This window comes from Corvus kubaryi, unplaced genomic scaffold, assembly GCF_017639235.1.
Source record: "Corvus kubaryi isolate FWS band 111438036 unplaced genomic scaffold, C.kubaryi_AGA036_p1.0 37264, whole genome shotgun sequence".
NCBI classification, from domain to species: Eukaryota; Metazoa; Chordata; class Aves; order Passeriformes; family Corvidae; genus Corvus; species Corvus kubaryi.
This window is the reverse complement of record NW_024581079.1, coordinates 204,524-217,380: the sequence shown is the minus strand read 5'-3', so window position 1 is coordinate 217,380 and position 12,857 is coordinate 204,524. Positions and strand designations below refer to the sequence as shown.

Here is a 12,857-nt window from a genome sequence, read left to right as displayed (position 1 = left end):
CTGCTTAGGAGAAAAGGGAAAGAAGTAGGTGTGGAAGGTTAGAAGGAACTTCCAAGCAGAATGCTGTTACGTAGCTCCGTGGGGTTATGGCAGATACAAAGGCTGATGCTGTATAGTCAGTAGTTACTGCTTTATGGGAGGATTACAGAATTATACAAGACTTAAAGTTGATAGCTTGTTTATTTCCCATCTCACAACTGTAAATGTAAGCAGTCACACACAAAGGTACACAGCTCTGGGGTAAGTACCACAGGTATTTCATTTGCACAGGCTGTGAAACAGGGAGCTGCTTTGGTAGCAAACTTGTGCAAAAGAGAAGCTCAGGATGTGCGGGAAGGAGGGGTGTAGTTGCAGGAGGGAAGATGACAGGAGTGCTAAGCAAAAAGAACAAGCAGCCTGCATTTTTCCTAGAACTGCCAGCACTGCCAAAGCCATGGGATTTTAGTAATGTAGCTTGTTAAGGAAATGTGTGAGAGACACGGGAGAAATTAAGTGTGAGGTGTTAATGGCAAGGCAGGGCAAGCTGGGATTGCTGTGTGGCTGGGAAGGAGCACCCTTTGGCTTCTCCAGAGCTTGCAGCTGTGTGGCTGTGAGTGGAAAGGCAGGTGACTCCAGGCTGCTGCCCTGAGCTGCAATCCCCTGCCTGTGTAGCTCTGGCAGGGTGTGCAGGAGGCATTTCTGCCAGGTCACACTGCTGGCTCCCACTTAGCACTGCCTTCGCTCTGACACAAGCTGCACTGATTGGTCTCTGCAGCCTGGAAGATTGTTTCCCTCCCCACACTGTCCAACTAAAAGAGCACCACGGTGCTTTCAGGGGGTTAAAATCAGCTGAAAACACTTCAATTTTTTTCAGATTATTTTTATCCACTGTCAGAGTGCTTATTCTTTAACCCATTACTTACCTGAAGACCTGACCATACAGCTTTGTTTAGGCTGGGAGCTCTGGAACAGGGAGTTTCTGCTGGTAGGCTGGTACAGGACATTATAGTTGATATTTGGGTCGTACCAGTGTGGTACTGCTGATGGCAGCAGCAGTGGCGAGTCCTGCCCACTTTGGTAGAGAATGTGAGTAGCAGCGGGCACAGGCTTAGCCTCCAGCAGTTGGATGAGGTGTGAGTAGTTCCCTCCTTAAAGCTTTAGGAATTACTGTTCTACTGTATTCACTGTCCAAATGGGCTTTGCAATCGCCATAACCCTCATGAGCAGGTACATAGTGAAACTTGACAGGAGAATTAAAACAATTGGAGTAATAACAATAAAGAAGAAATTAGCACTTGCTGGATGCTGTCCCACCTCCCAGGCGCTGACAGCTGCAGAGTCTGGGTGGTGAGTGGTGCAGTACTTGTTCAAAAGACTGATACTTGCATACCAGTCTTGCCACAGACTTCTTGAATGATGCTGTTTAAATGGAGATGTGCTTCCACTACAGTTAATCTGGAGGAGCTCAGCCTGATATTTTGACATATCAGGTGAAAGGCCTTTTTATTTTAAAAAGCTAATTTCTGTCATTCTGGCATCCCAAGAAATGAAGTATTTTCAGTCTGAAGCTGAGATTCTTTCGTTACTCGCTGGTGCCTTGATTCTGAGTTAGCCCTGTTGGTGATGGTGAGGCCTGGTTTTCAGGTGTTTTCAGGAAACTGTTGGGACACCCAGGGGCAGGTGGTTGGCACATGGTTGGCTCGTGGATGGCAGAGTGCTGTGCTGGCTTGCAGAGCAGTGTCCTGGACAGTGGGAATCTCCTGCAGTGGACTCAGTGCTGGACACAGATGGGGCTCCTCCCCAGCTGACACCCCACTGTCCTTCAGGAATGGACAAAACAGGAAAGATATTAAAGGCTGCTTTGGGGGAAGTTTCCTCTCCATGGGAATTGACCTAGTTCTGACTTTGAGTTAGGACAAAGACAGTTTGTGCTGGGGTTGATGCTATTAGAACTTGAACAGTGTATGTACCCACAGTGTCTGAATCAGGTATTCTAAACTAATACTTCAAAATAGAGATTCTTTTTTTTTTTTCGGGTCAGAACAGAAACTTCGTTATTTAGCAGCCACTGGTTCTCTTCACTTAAGTGGTAGCTTCAGGAAATCATTCTTTGATTCACATGCTTTACATAATTCTGTGTTGTTTTATTTGACCAAATGAAATCTGGGCAGATTTGGGTCATTAAGAACCTAAGAACATGGATGGTTTTATAAGAAGCTTCCTAAATGGGGATAGCTACAGAAGGAGAGGAACAGATAGAGCCAACACCCCTAAAGAAAAAAACCCCAAACCACTCCTGACTCAACCTCTTTGTCCTCTTTATGTAACTCAATGCAGAACTGTTTTTCTCAGTAGTTCTACCCTAAAATCCAGAAGGATTGGTGGTATTCAGACTCATGTCAGGAGCTTCAGTTTGTTTTGTATGCAAATCTGCATTTCTGGCCCCTGTTGAAGGTTCAGCTCCAGAGAAAAGGATGCTGATGTCTCACAGCTCTGATTCTTCTTGTGGAACTGGCATGATGGTGTTGTCCATTTAGCTCAGAGAGCTTGTCAGAGGCTGTACTTGACCTGTTGTTCATACACCAGAAACCCCATTACCACAAGTTTAGCTGATGCCCTTGGGATCTGCTCTCTGTGCACACCCCCACTCCAGCCTGCACATGTGTTCACCCTGGTACTGTTCATTGGCAGAACAATGGGAGTAACCCCAGTCCAAATCCAAATGCCAGGGGAAGCAGGAGGGAGCTCTGGGGTTGGTTAATCTGTTACCACCATCTCACACGCGGGTGCACTTTGCCATTTAATGAGTAACTTGGGGGATGAGATAACTTTTGAGTGTCTAATCACTTAAAATCTAAGGAGGTTGCACATGATCTGTGACAGTTTGTTCAGGAAACACTGAGGGTTGTGGGAAGAATTGGGAAGTGGTGATGGCTATTAAAGGATGGTATTTTATGATGAAATCCTCTTCAAAGCAGTCTGTGGGGTGGGCATGTTGTGCACCAAGGGTGTGAGCCTTACCTGTTTCTCTGTGTTGATGCTGTAACTCCACCACTTTGTGTGATCAGCTTTTTTACCTGATCTCAGTCTTGCATAGGGGATTGGATCCTAGCTCCAAATGTGGTGTGCAAGACTAGAATCCCAACTGAGGACACTTTTTAGAAAGAGTACTGATAATCAAGTGGAGACTAGAATTCTTCCAAAAGTAATTAACTGTCCATTGACTGGGATGCTGTCTGGCCAGAGAAGTCTGGGTTGGCACTTCAAAAATTTCTGTAAAAAAAACAATCTCTGTAAATCCTTTGTGCACACCGGTCAGAGATTAAGCCAGTTCTGGAAGAGCTGATAACTGATGTGATAATTTTAACCACTTGATGCATATTTACTGTTCAGAGTATTGCTACACACATAATGAATAGTAGCCAATTCTTGTGTGTGTTCCAGCGGGGGCATGGTTGTTGCACTTCACAGCTGCTGCACTCCACAGTCCTGTGCCCCTGTCACCCCATTTCCCTTGGGAGAAGAGGTGAGGATTTCTACCAGAGTGACTTCATTGTAGATGTAAAGTTGAGTATGTTAAACAACATTCTGCCTAAAACCAGATCAGACATTGCAGCAAGGGGGAGCCTTGAATAGATGTCAGCACTTCCTTCACACTGGGGCCAGAGTGGTTTTGAGTAGGGGTATAAAGAGCTTTTAGGAGAATCATCCTTGAGTGTACGCAGGTAGCAACTGGACAAGATAATGAGCAATGTGAAGCATTGTCACAGCTGGCCATGCTCAGTGTGGGAGGTGTGGGGTGTGATCCTGTATCAGGGAGGGGGTTGTCCTCTGCCCCTCTACCCCTCTCCACTTACTACAAAGCTGATGATAAGCTCAGAAAATTGGTAATTTTAGTGCCAACAGGTTTTCTTCCTGGCCAATCAAAACAAACATGCCATGGATAAGGAAAGGAGGGTGCAGACACTTAGGGTAAACACAGAAATGACAATTGCCTTCTGTTACTGAGTGGTGCTGGCTGCAGCTGTCTGACCTACCCGTGTGTCAGGGTCTCTTGGTCACCATCACCCTGTGTGGGTGTTTGTACATGCCTGGCAGTGCCTTGGTGTGTCTTCTGGGCCGTGTGTGCCTCTGGGTGTCTTTCAGTGTCCCCATGTGTGTCTCTTGGGGTGTGTGTCTGTGTGCATCCGTGGTGCTAACACTGCTGTAGCTGCCTGATCTCAGTGGCTTCTTAGTGTTTTTTAAATTTTTTTTTCCTTTTGCCTCTGCGCGGCGCGGCGGCGCCCCATCCCCCCAGCATTGACCCAGTGTCCTGTCCAGAGCAGAGAGGGACCCTCTGGTCAGATCCCTGTGTCCCCGCTGTCCCTCTGCAGGATGGCTGCTCTGCGGTCACCTTCTGGCACAGCCCCTATGGAGCCACTTGTGGAGCTGCAAGAACACAATCCCCACAGTGCCTTTGAAAAGAAACAAGTTCACACAGATAGACATGCTGGAGACAAACACAGGCTGAGAGTCACTTTTACAAGTTTCTTTATGAAATTAAATGTTGCCCCTGGTCTTGGGGGGAAGATATAGTGCAAGAAGGACTTTGTACATGCTACTGAATTCGGATATCCCTGGATGACCAGACTTTGGTCAGCTACAGCATCCACAAACACTGGATTTCTGAGCTCTGCAAACAGTTAGTGCTCACTCACACTTGAGTTGGAATGAGCAGGTGTCTTCCTTCCACTGTCGCAGGATGTCTCCTAATCTAGGGAATTCAGTCAGTATGGCTTCTAACTCTCACTATGGTAAGGCAAATCTTTCCTTTTGCTAACCAAGGTTTAAATTCATTCTTTTTGGCCATTGTTTGAAACTCGGGTACTTAAAGTGAGGCTCTTTATGCCAAATTTAGGCCTTTATAAAGTGGTTTTCCATTTTTAAAAGTGTCAGTAACACTCTTTGAATTTTGCATAACAGTGATGTTTCAGAGTTGAACAGCAGACTCTGACTTCTGGGAGCTAGGTTTGCAAATATTGACCTTTCTTTAAAAAAGAAAAACAGACAAAACAGGCATCAAGTTAACAACATCTGACAAGAACAATTACAGACTTACAAAATACACAGTTCTGATTTTTACCATAAATAAACACATTACAAACAATGAGCATTTTCATTGGCCAGGAAATATGGCAGAATGATGGAGAGATGAGAATCTAAGGAATTGAGTATGGTATTAATTAGGCACATTTTTCTCTAACTTATGTGACTCAAACCCACTAGAAAGATTCTTCGACTTGACTCATGCTGCAGGTTGGCACAGTTTAATGTAGGACATCGCTCACCGGTGGTGTTGGACTAAAGGAAGGGAGGAGGTCACAGTGCAGTGCTCACTGTGCTCTGAGTGTCTGCAGAGGCTGCTGCGTTAGTTGGACACGTGGAGGAGGATCAGATCTCTGAGAAATGCAGGGTATGGGGGTGGGCAGAGCAGAAGGGTTTTTCCCTCCTCTTCATGGACTCTGAACTGTTCTGAGCACAGCAGGGGCCATGGGGCCAGTGGGTCCATCAGCTGCCATTCTCTGTGACAGCTGCCAGCCAGCAGTGGTGGGCACAGCAGGAAGGAATGAGTCCAAATACAGCTGACAAGCAAAATCTCTTGGGCTGCAGCCTGTCCAGCCCCCTGCTGTGTGCTCCTGGAGCTTTGCCTGCAGGGCACCGTGCAGGGCTGGCTCCGTGGCACTGGCACTGATGCACGTGGGTGTGCCAGCGCCCACACGGCCTCACCTCGGAGCCAGCACGGTCAGTTGGGCTGCAAAATAAATAGGGAAGGCAGGAGCACATGTGCCATCCTCTGTAAACAAAGGATTGGATGAACCTGGGCTCCACTTCCCAGGACTGACGGATAAAGTGCTTTCTCAGAAGGGGTTCAGGCACAAACACGGGGCTGCCCCTATTTCCGGAAGGGTGTCAGCCTGCTGATGTTCTGCCAGAAGTTCGAGGGCTTGCGCTTGGGCTCTGCCAGCATGAAGACCTGCTGCTGAGGGAGTGTGGTGGGCAGGGTGGGATGCTTCTGCCGCATCAGGAAGTCGTAGTAGGGCCTGGTGATGGCTGGGAAGAGGAGGAGGAGATGGGAAGCATGTTAGTTGAACACAGCTCCTTTCCCCCCACTCCACTATCTTCCCCAGTCCCCATTAAAGCTGCAGGGCTGTGAATTGGGTTTGGCTTAGTGTTACCTTTCCTTTAGTTTATCCTTACTTTCAGCAGTGTCTTTTAGGATTAGGGCTCCTGTGGAAGGCCCAGAAATGTGCTGCACAACTGTCAGGTGTTCTGCCATCATGAGAGCAGGGCTAAAGAGCTACAGCTCATGACTGGTGACAGACTTAACTGGTGCTTTTGGCTGTGCTGGGAGAAGCAGCTGCTGTGCAAGTGCTGCTGCTGCTGCCTGGTACAACCTCCTGGGCTGGATTTCTGAGTAGGAATGGTCAGTGCCTGTGTGGTGGACAAGGCTGGTCTGTGCAGTCTCCTCTAATGCTGTGCCCCAAGGGCTTTTCTCTGTTAGCATGGTCTGGCCTCCTTCCAAACTTCCCTGTTTGCAGACAAATCTTATTTCTGATGTATTTTGACATTTAGCCAAGCTTTCAGGAAATGTGGCTGGGCTTTAAGTGCTGGCTGGTACCACCAAGAGGAAGTGGTTGCCTCTGTGGGTTCAGAGGAAACCAAGTGGCACCTCTTGCTCTGAACAGAGAGAAGGGCAATGTGGTGGTATCAACAGGGCTCTCTTCAGCCAACAGTGCTGTGGGCACAGGAACCTTCCTTTTTTTGCTTGACTTCCCTCTCCCCTGGCTGTTGCTAATTGTCGTCTCTGACAGGACAAGAACAAAGAGCTCTGCTCAAGCATGGTCCCTATGCCTGGCACTCTGCCCAAATTGCAAGTTTCAGAGCATCTTCCACAGGCACAAGTGCCCAGGCAGGAACAGTCCCTGCTGCAGTGGCCTCTGTGCATCATGGGGATTACTACAAAACTTGCCTTTTGCCAAAGGGAATGCCATACTGCTGGGAGAGCCTGGCTCCCAGGGAGAGGCTGTTGCACTGGCCTTGGAGCAGAAGCTGCTGGGTTTTGGCAGAGTGATGATTATTTGCAAAGTGGCTCTCCTGGAGTTAGGAAGAGTCTCCTGATTCCAGCCATCTCAGTCTACCAGGAACTGTAGTGCAGATTGTCACCATCTGGCCTTCTCAAGAGTTTGTTAATGCCACTTCACTGAAACCACTCCCACGTAGACCCCCTATTCTCACAGTGTTCCTGTGTTCAGGTGTAACTCACCCTTGGGCTTCCCAGCATGGTGCTGCTTACTGGCATTCAGCATTGCCTGCTTTTTCTGCACCTCTGTGATTGAAAAACCTGGAAGATAAAGCAGATTTTTGTCAGCAGCAGGTCATCATTTTGTACCTCAGGGCAAGACAGGGGTAGGCAAATGCCTGAGGTGAGAGGTCACAATTACTGCCAAGGCTGGGAGGGCAGAGCCTGCTCCCCCTGGCCTGTGCTGTGCTGCACAAACACCTCCCATGCAGGGTTTGCTGCCTACCCCTGGCAGCCCATGCTTCACTGGGAGGAGAAGCCAGTCCAGGCCTGTGGTGGCTGAAATCTTAGAGAGCACACGAGGCTGAATTAAAAAGGATTTCAACAAAACAACACAAACCCTCTTTTACAGTGAGAACCCTTGACTGAACCTGTTCTGTATAGACACCTCCACGTTGGGCACTCATACTGTTCTGGACCCTGTATGTAATGTATTGACTATTTTGTCAGCCCTGCTTGAACTCCTTAAAACACATCAGCCTCCCTGAGGACAAACAGCAGTGTTGGCTCATGGTGGTTTGCAGTTTTTCAATTGCACAGATTCATTCAGAATATGCAATTCAGCAGCCCAGAGCTGCACTGCAGCATGGACTGGCTTCCCACCCTTTCACTCTTCAGGCATTAGCTGGTCGGTAAAAAAAGATGAAAACCCAAAAATAATACTAATAATTAAAAAAACTCCAGTATCTGAGCATTGCTGCTTCCATACCTGTCTCCTGGTCGAGCTGCACCTGCCTCCTTTCGTTCTCAAATGCCTTCAGCCAGCGCTGTTTCTGCTCGGGCTTTTTTGCACAGAATAAATGGACTTCCTCAGTGTCTCGGCAGTGCAGCTTAAATGCATTTTTCACACTGATATTGAAGTCCTTGTCCTTCCCATCTTCTACATCCAGTATTTCCATGTCATCCATGTTGATTCGACTCTTATAATACAAGATGTCCCTGCGCAGAAGGTCCTGTAAGAGAGATCACAACAGATGTTGCTGTTTCTTGGAAATAATGGAGCATTTCATCTTCCTGGTACCTTTACAGTCCTGTAAAAGAAATGAATACTGGATTTGAATCTGTGGAACTGCAGAGTGCTGAGCTGCTGTGGGCACTGTTGGGAACCACATGGCTTGTGGGAACCACATGGCTGGTGTCTGTCGTGAAGAAAGCTTGGGTATTACACATGATCCCAAATCCTCATTAAGCCTCTGTCAGAAAACACTATTTGAATCCTTCAGTTCCAGTTAAAAAGAAAACCAAAAATACTAACTAGCTCTTGTTTTTTTGTTGACAATGAAAAGTAACTTTGAGAACAGTGATTTCCATGCCTAAGTTAACTGGAGCTACCTGCATGCCGTGGAATATGCAAAAATAATTGGCACATTCAGTTCTGAAATTCCAGAGGAAGATACCGTTCATTGGCTCCGAGAAGGAAGATTTTATTACTCAGCTTAGGAAAAACAGCATGAGCTGTACTTACAGACTTACATGTGCTGTTAACATGGCCTTACTGACTGCCAAGGCCCACAGCTGTTCATTGAATCTGCAGCTTTTTCTGAATACACACTAAGGTGGAAGTTCAGTTGAAAAACAAGGTAGTTAAAAGAAATTGTGTGACAACACTCATAACTGAGTAGTATAGAATAACCCCACACTAACCCCAGAAGCAGTGCAATACTTTCCTCTTTTGCTGTGACAATTAGGCCAGTAGCTGATTGCTTTGCTCAGGTGCACAGAACACCCCAGGACCTCAGAAGAAAGACTGCAAGGAATGCACAGAGAAGGCTCAGTGCCAGGAGGCATGAGGCCAGGAAGCATTAAGGAAACAAAGGGATAGAGAGGGAGCTCACTTAAATCCATCAGCACAGCGGTAGCCAGCATTCATGGGTTACCTTCTTGCAGCAGACAAGCTGGTGATCGAAGAGGAAGAACATCCTCTGTTGGCTCTTGGCTTGAGGGTGGGAGATTTTGGCTAATTCCCCAGAATAGATGAGTTCTGAGCTTCTGACTAGGACATCTTCTCCCTGAGAACAGCACAAAGAACAAGTTGGGCTCAGCCATCTGAAAGTGGGAACCTGTAGCCTTACAGGAGAACCTCAGCTTGGCTGAGAGGCCTGAATTCCTGCCAACAGAATTCACCTGGAAATGAGGGAGAGCCTCTGTGCTGGAGGACAGTCCTTGTCACATCAGGAAGACACTGTGCCCTTGGCACCCAGGGAATGGAAACTGAATTTGATAAGAACAATAGCCTTCTAAATTTTTTAAAATCTCCTTTTCCAGGGAGTCTGCTCAGGAAAGCTGCTCCCTCCCAGACAAAGGAGGCATAAGCAGGGAGCTAAGAATTTAGCCTGACATCCTCAGGCAGGGAGACAGTGTGGGTTTATTGAATCTAGTATTTAGAAAATTAGTATTTTGTTTGTTTTATTTAGCAGTTTTTTAATGGGTCTACAGGGAACCTTGGTTTCCTCTGTCACTATGCTCAAACTTGCCTTTCTGCAACAATAACCTGGCTTATTAAGAATTAAGGGGAAAGTCTGCCCATCTTGAGAGTTTGAAGTCACTCAAGATAAAATGGGGGGCAAGAGAAAAATAATAGAATTTCACTAACCTACATGCTGATTTCATTCTGCAAGGAAAATCAGGGAAGCAAAAATCCCAGGGAACATGCAAAGGCAGCTGGTCTAGCCACATTACATGCTAGACCTGCTTAATTGTACTAAAAGATAATATCTGTTTAAATAAAAAATAAAAGACTCCCCACAAAGATGGGCAGAGAGCTGAGGTAGGGCTAGACAGTGAGATGTCACTGTAGGGAGAAGCTGTGGGAAGGGCAGAAGAGGAGCAAGGTAGAACAGCTCATTCCTTGGGCAGGGAAGTCTCCTACCTCCCAGTCCTCTATGGAGCTCTGCCACTGAGCGATTTTGTCGATGTTCTCCAGCCGCCGCTTCCTCTCGTTGATGAGCCGAGCTACGTTCTTCATGGCGTTTAAGGCAGCCTCGACATCTTTAAAATCCCTGGGGAGGGGCAGAGGCGTTAGGCTGGGCAAAACAGCACATGGGTGTTGTACCTACACTCCACAGGAGAGCGGCCTAGCACGGAGCTGGACTGAAAACAGGAGTTCCACTTGCAGTCTGTCCCAGCTGTTCTGTGCTGGAATCAGAAGCACCTGTTCCTGTGGCAGCTTCTCAGACACTCGCTGGTTTTGAGGCACAACTTATGGTCTGGTAACAAATCTAGGCCACCTTTGGGGAAGGGAAGGGGGTAAGGAATCAAATTTAGCTACAGAGATGTAAATACGAACTGCTGGAAGAACCTCCAGGGCTTTCCAAGTCTCATTTTCTTTCTGCAACATAATACAACTTATTCACAGTGCTGCTGTTTCCATGCAGGGACTGATCTCTGGTGCAGAGGTGAAGCAGTTCAACAGTAACTGGCTTGTTTCAAACAGGAGCTGATGGCTTATCTGGCACAGTAGGACAGAGGCTGATCTGCCCTCCCCCACACACCATCTGTGGCCACCAGCTACTTCTGCTGAGTTCAGAGCAGCTGGGAAGGAGCTGAGCTGCACAACTTGGCTCTAAGGCAACTCTCAAAACATCTGTGCACTTCATTAACGAGCTTTCTGCTCCGAGGTCAGCTTCAGACAACATGCTTAGAGATTTAACAAGACATGCTTAAAACCATTCTGGGAAGTACCAGGGCTGCAATTAGGAAGGTGAAATTAAGTCAAACCACAATGGACCAATATCCATACTTTTATACAGATTTTTCATGTTTTCAGATACTTAATTAAGCGACAGTTGTTTGCGCCAAAGGTACTGCCTTCCCCCTGAAGCTGAGCAATGGATTTGGAGGCTTTGGAGCCGGCCCTGATGGGGCACCAAGTGTGCATGGCTTGACTGCTGCAGGGCACAACTTCCCACTGGTGAAGTGTAGCTATATGGACATTTTGGGATATATTCAACCAATGCTTTTGGAGGCAAAGTTCTCCACACCACCACCAGAAACATGCAGCTCCAAAGTATGCATGTGCTGGTATCACAGCTACATGAGCAAATAAAATAGAAAAGGGCCATTTTAAAGTGGACCTTGTAACTCTTGATCTATGACAGGAAACCTCAGTGCTACTCTAGTGGAAAATTACATATTTGACATAAAAATACTTTTTTCCTGGTTTCTACAAGGTAACCCATAAGAATTGTGGTGTTGGCTGCAGTTAGTCACTGCCCTCCTTGCAAGATTCAGCACGAGCCCACTTCCATGAGAGCAGCCTGGCCCCTTCCCCCCCCCTCGCTGGCCTACCTGTGCTGGGGGTTGGTGTACTTGAGCAGCTCTGCCAGCTGCAGGGGGTATTTGCAGATTTTCTGCACGGGGGTCAGCAGGAACCCATCCAGCGAGATGTCGATCATCTTCTGCAGCAGCCGGCAGGCCTCGAAGAAGTAAACGTACTTGTTCACCTTGGTGAGGCGCGACAGCTCCATGCAGGCGTTGGGGTGGTTGTTGCAGTACTCGGAGTAGATCTGAAACTCCGTTTGCTGCAAGGGACAGGGAGGGATTTACTGCCCATGTTCCCCAGGCCATGCCCTAGCACAGACTCCTGTGTGTGTTCCCTGCACAGGGAGCTGTTTGGTGGTTTGTGTCCTCCCCTCCCCAGGCTCTCAAGCCCGGAGACCTAAAGCTGGGGGCAGGCAGGGTGTGTAACAGGTTCAGCACCTGCAGCTCATCTGAGAGACCCAGACACTTCCACATATCCTGGTCTGAGCTCAGCTGAATGCTTTTAGAGCCCAGAGCAGCCACAGCTGATCCTGCACTGACCTGAAAATATTATCACTGCAAACCCAGGTCCCACTCAAGATTTTGGAATCTTCCTACATTTTGTCTGAAGTACCAAGGTCTGGCAGGAATTACAGTGTTCAGAAGATGAGGTGCTTTGAAAATGCTCTTTCCACAGCCACAAGAGCTACTGGATATTTCTTTGGGAAGTGGGGAGTGGTGGAACAGGGCCAGGGTGGGGGGTGGTAACATTTAGTTTGGTTGGATGGGTCTTTTTAAAGAAAGCTTCAGTTCTGTCAGATCGATTTCTAAACCCTCTGGCTTAATCCATGCTCAGCTACTACCCCTTACCCGTGAAGTCAATTTTACTTACGTATTCCAAGAAGCATGATCCAACCTCACTCAAATGTGGGTGGTCTTTGTTAAATTTCTTCTCTAATGCTTTAACAAATTTCTTCTGGCACCTGTAGATGTCCTCAATATTCCCAAAGATTGTCTTCAGCTGTTCTTCCGTAAACATGTCTGCTCTCTTGCGGCACTGCTTAATGTAGCCCTAGGAGAAAACCAAATTGGAAAGCTTCCTGGGCACCTGCTCTGTGGCAACAGAAAGCCTCAAGGACTGCAGTCAGATGTACACCAGGTTCCTGTATTTGCTTCCTGCAGAGATGTACCCATGTTTAACTATTATTTCCTCTAGTGTTACCCTAAACATGATAGAAGCAGAAGCCAAGGCACAGGCTCCTGGCAGCCCTGGGCGATGCTGTAGCCCACACCTGAAGGA

At 47.4% G+C, this 12,857-nt stretch overlaps 1 protein-coding gene across 2 annotated transcripts in view; it reads right to left on the bottom strand.

Moving 5' to 3' along the window:
* Positions 1 to 161: 161 nt before the first annotated feature.
* The window catches only part of ARHGEF4 (Rho guanine nucleotide exchange factor 4), a 173,481-nt gene continuing 160,785 nt past the window's right edge, over positions 162 to 12,857 (bottom strand). Inside the window, exons 8-14 of one of the 2 annotated variants that reach the window (XM_042024511.1) lie at positions 12,450 to 12,629; positions 11,606 to 11,838; positions 10,188 to 10,317; positions 9,196 to 9,327; positions 8,028 to 8,271; positions 7,283 to 7,360; positions 162 to 6,069 (exon numbers count right to left, since the gene is read on the bottom strand). In XM_042024511.1, coding sequence (XP_041880445.1) covers positions 5,912 to 6,069; positions 7,283 to 7,360; positions 8,028 to 8,271; positions 9,196 to 9,327; positions 10,188 to 10,317; positions 11,606 to 11,838; positions 12,450 to 12,629 — 1,155 coding nt within the window. In that variant the 3' untranslated portion in view covers positions 162 to 5,911. The remainder of the gene's footprint in view (positions 6,070 to 7,282; positions 7,361 to 8,027; positions 8,272 to 9,195; positions 9,328 to 10,187; positions 10,318 to 11,605; positions 11,839 to 12,449; positions 12,630 to 12,857) is intronic. The other variant, XM_042024512.1, reaches the window with a different exon arrangement.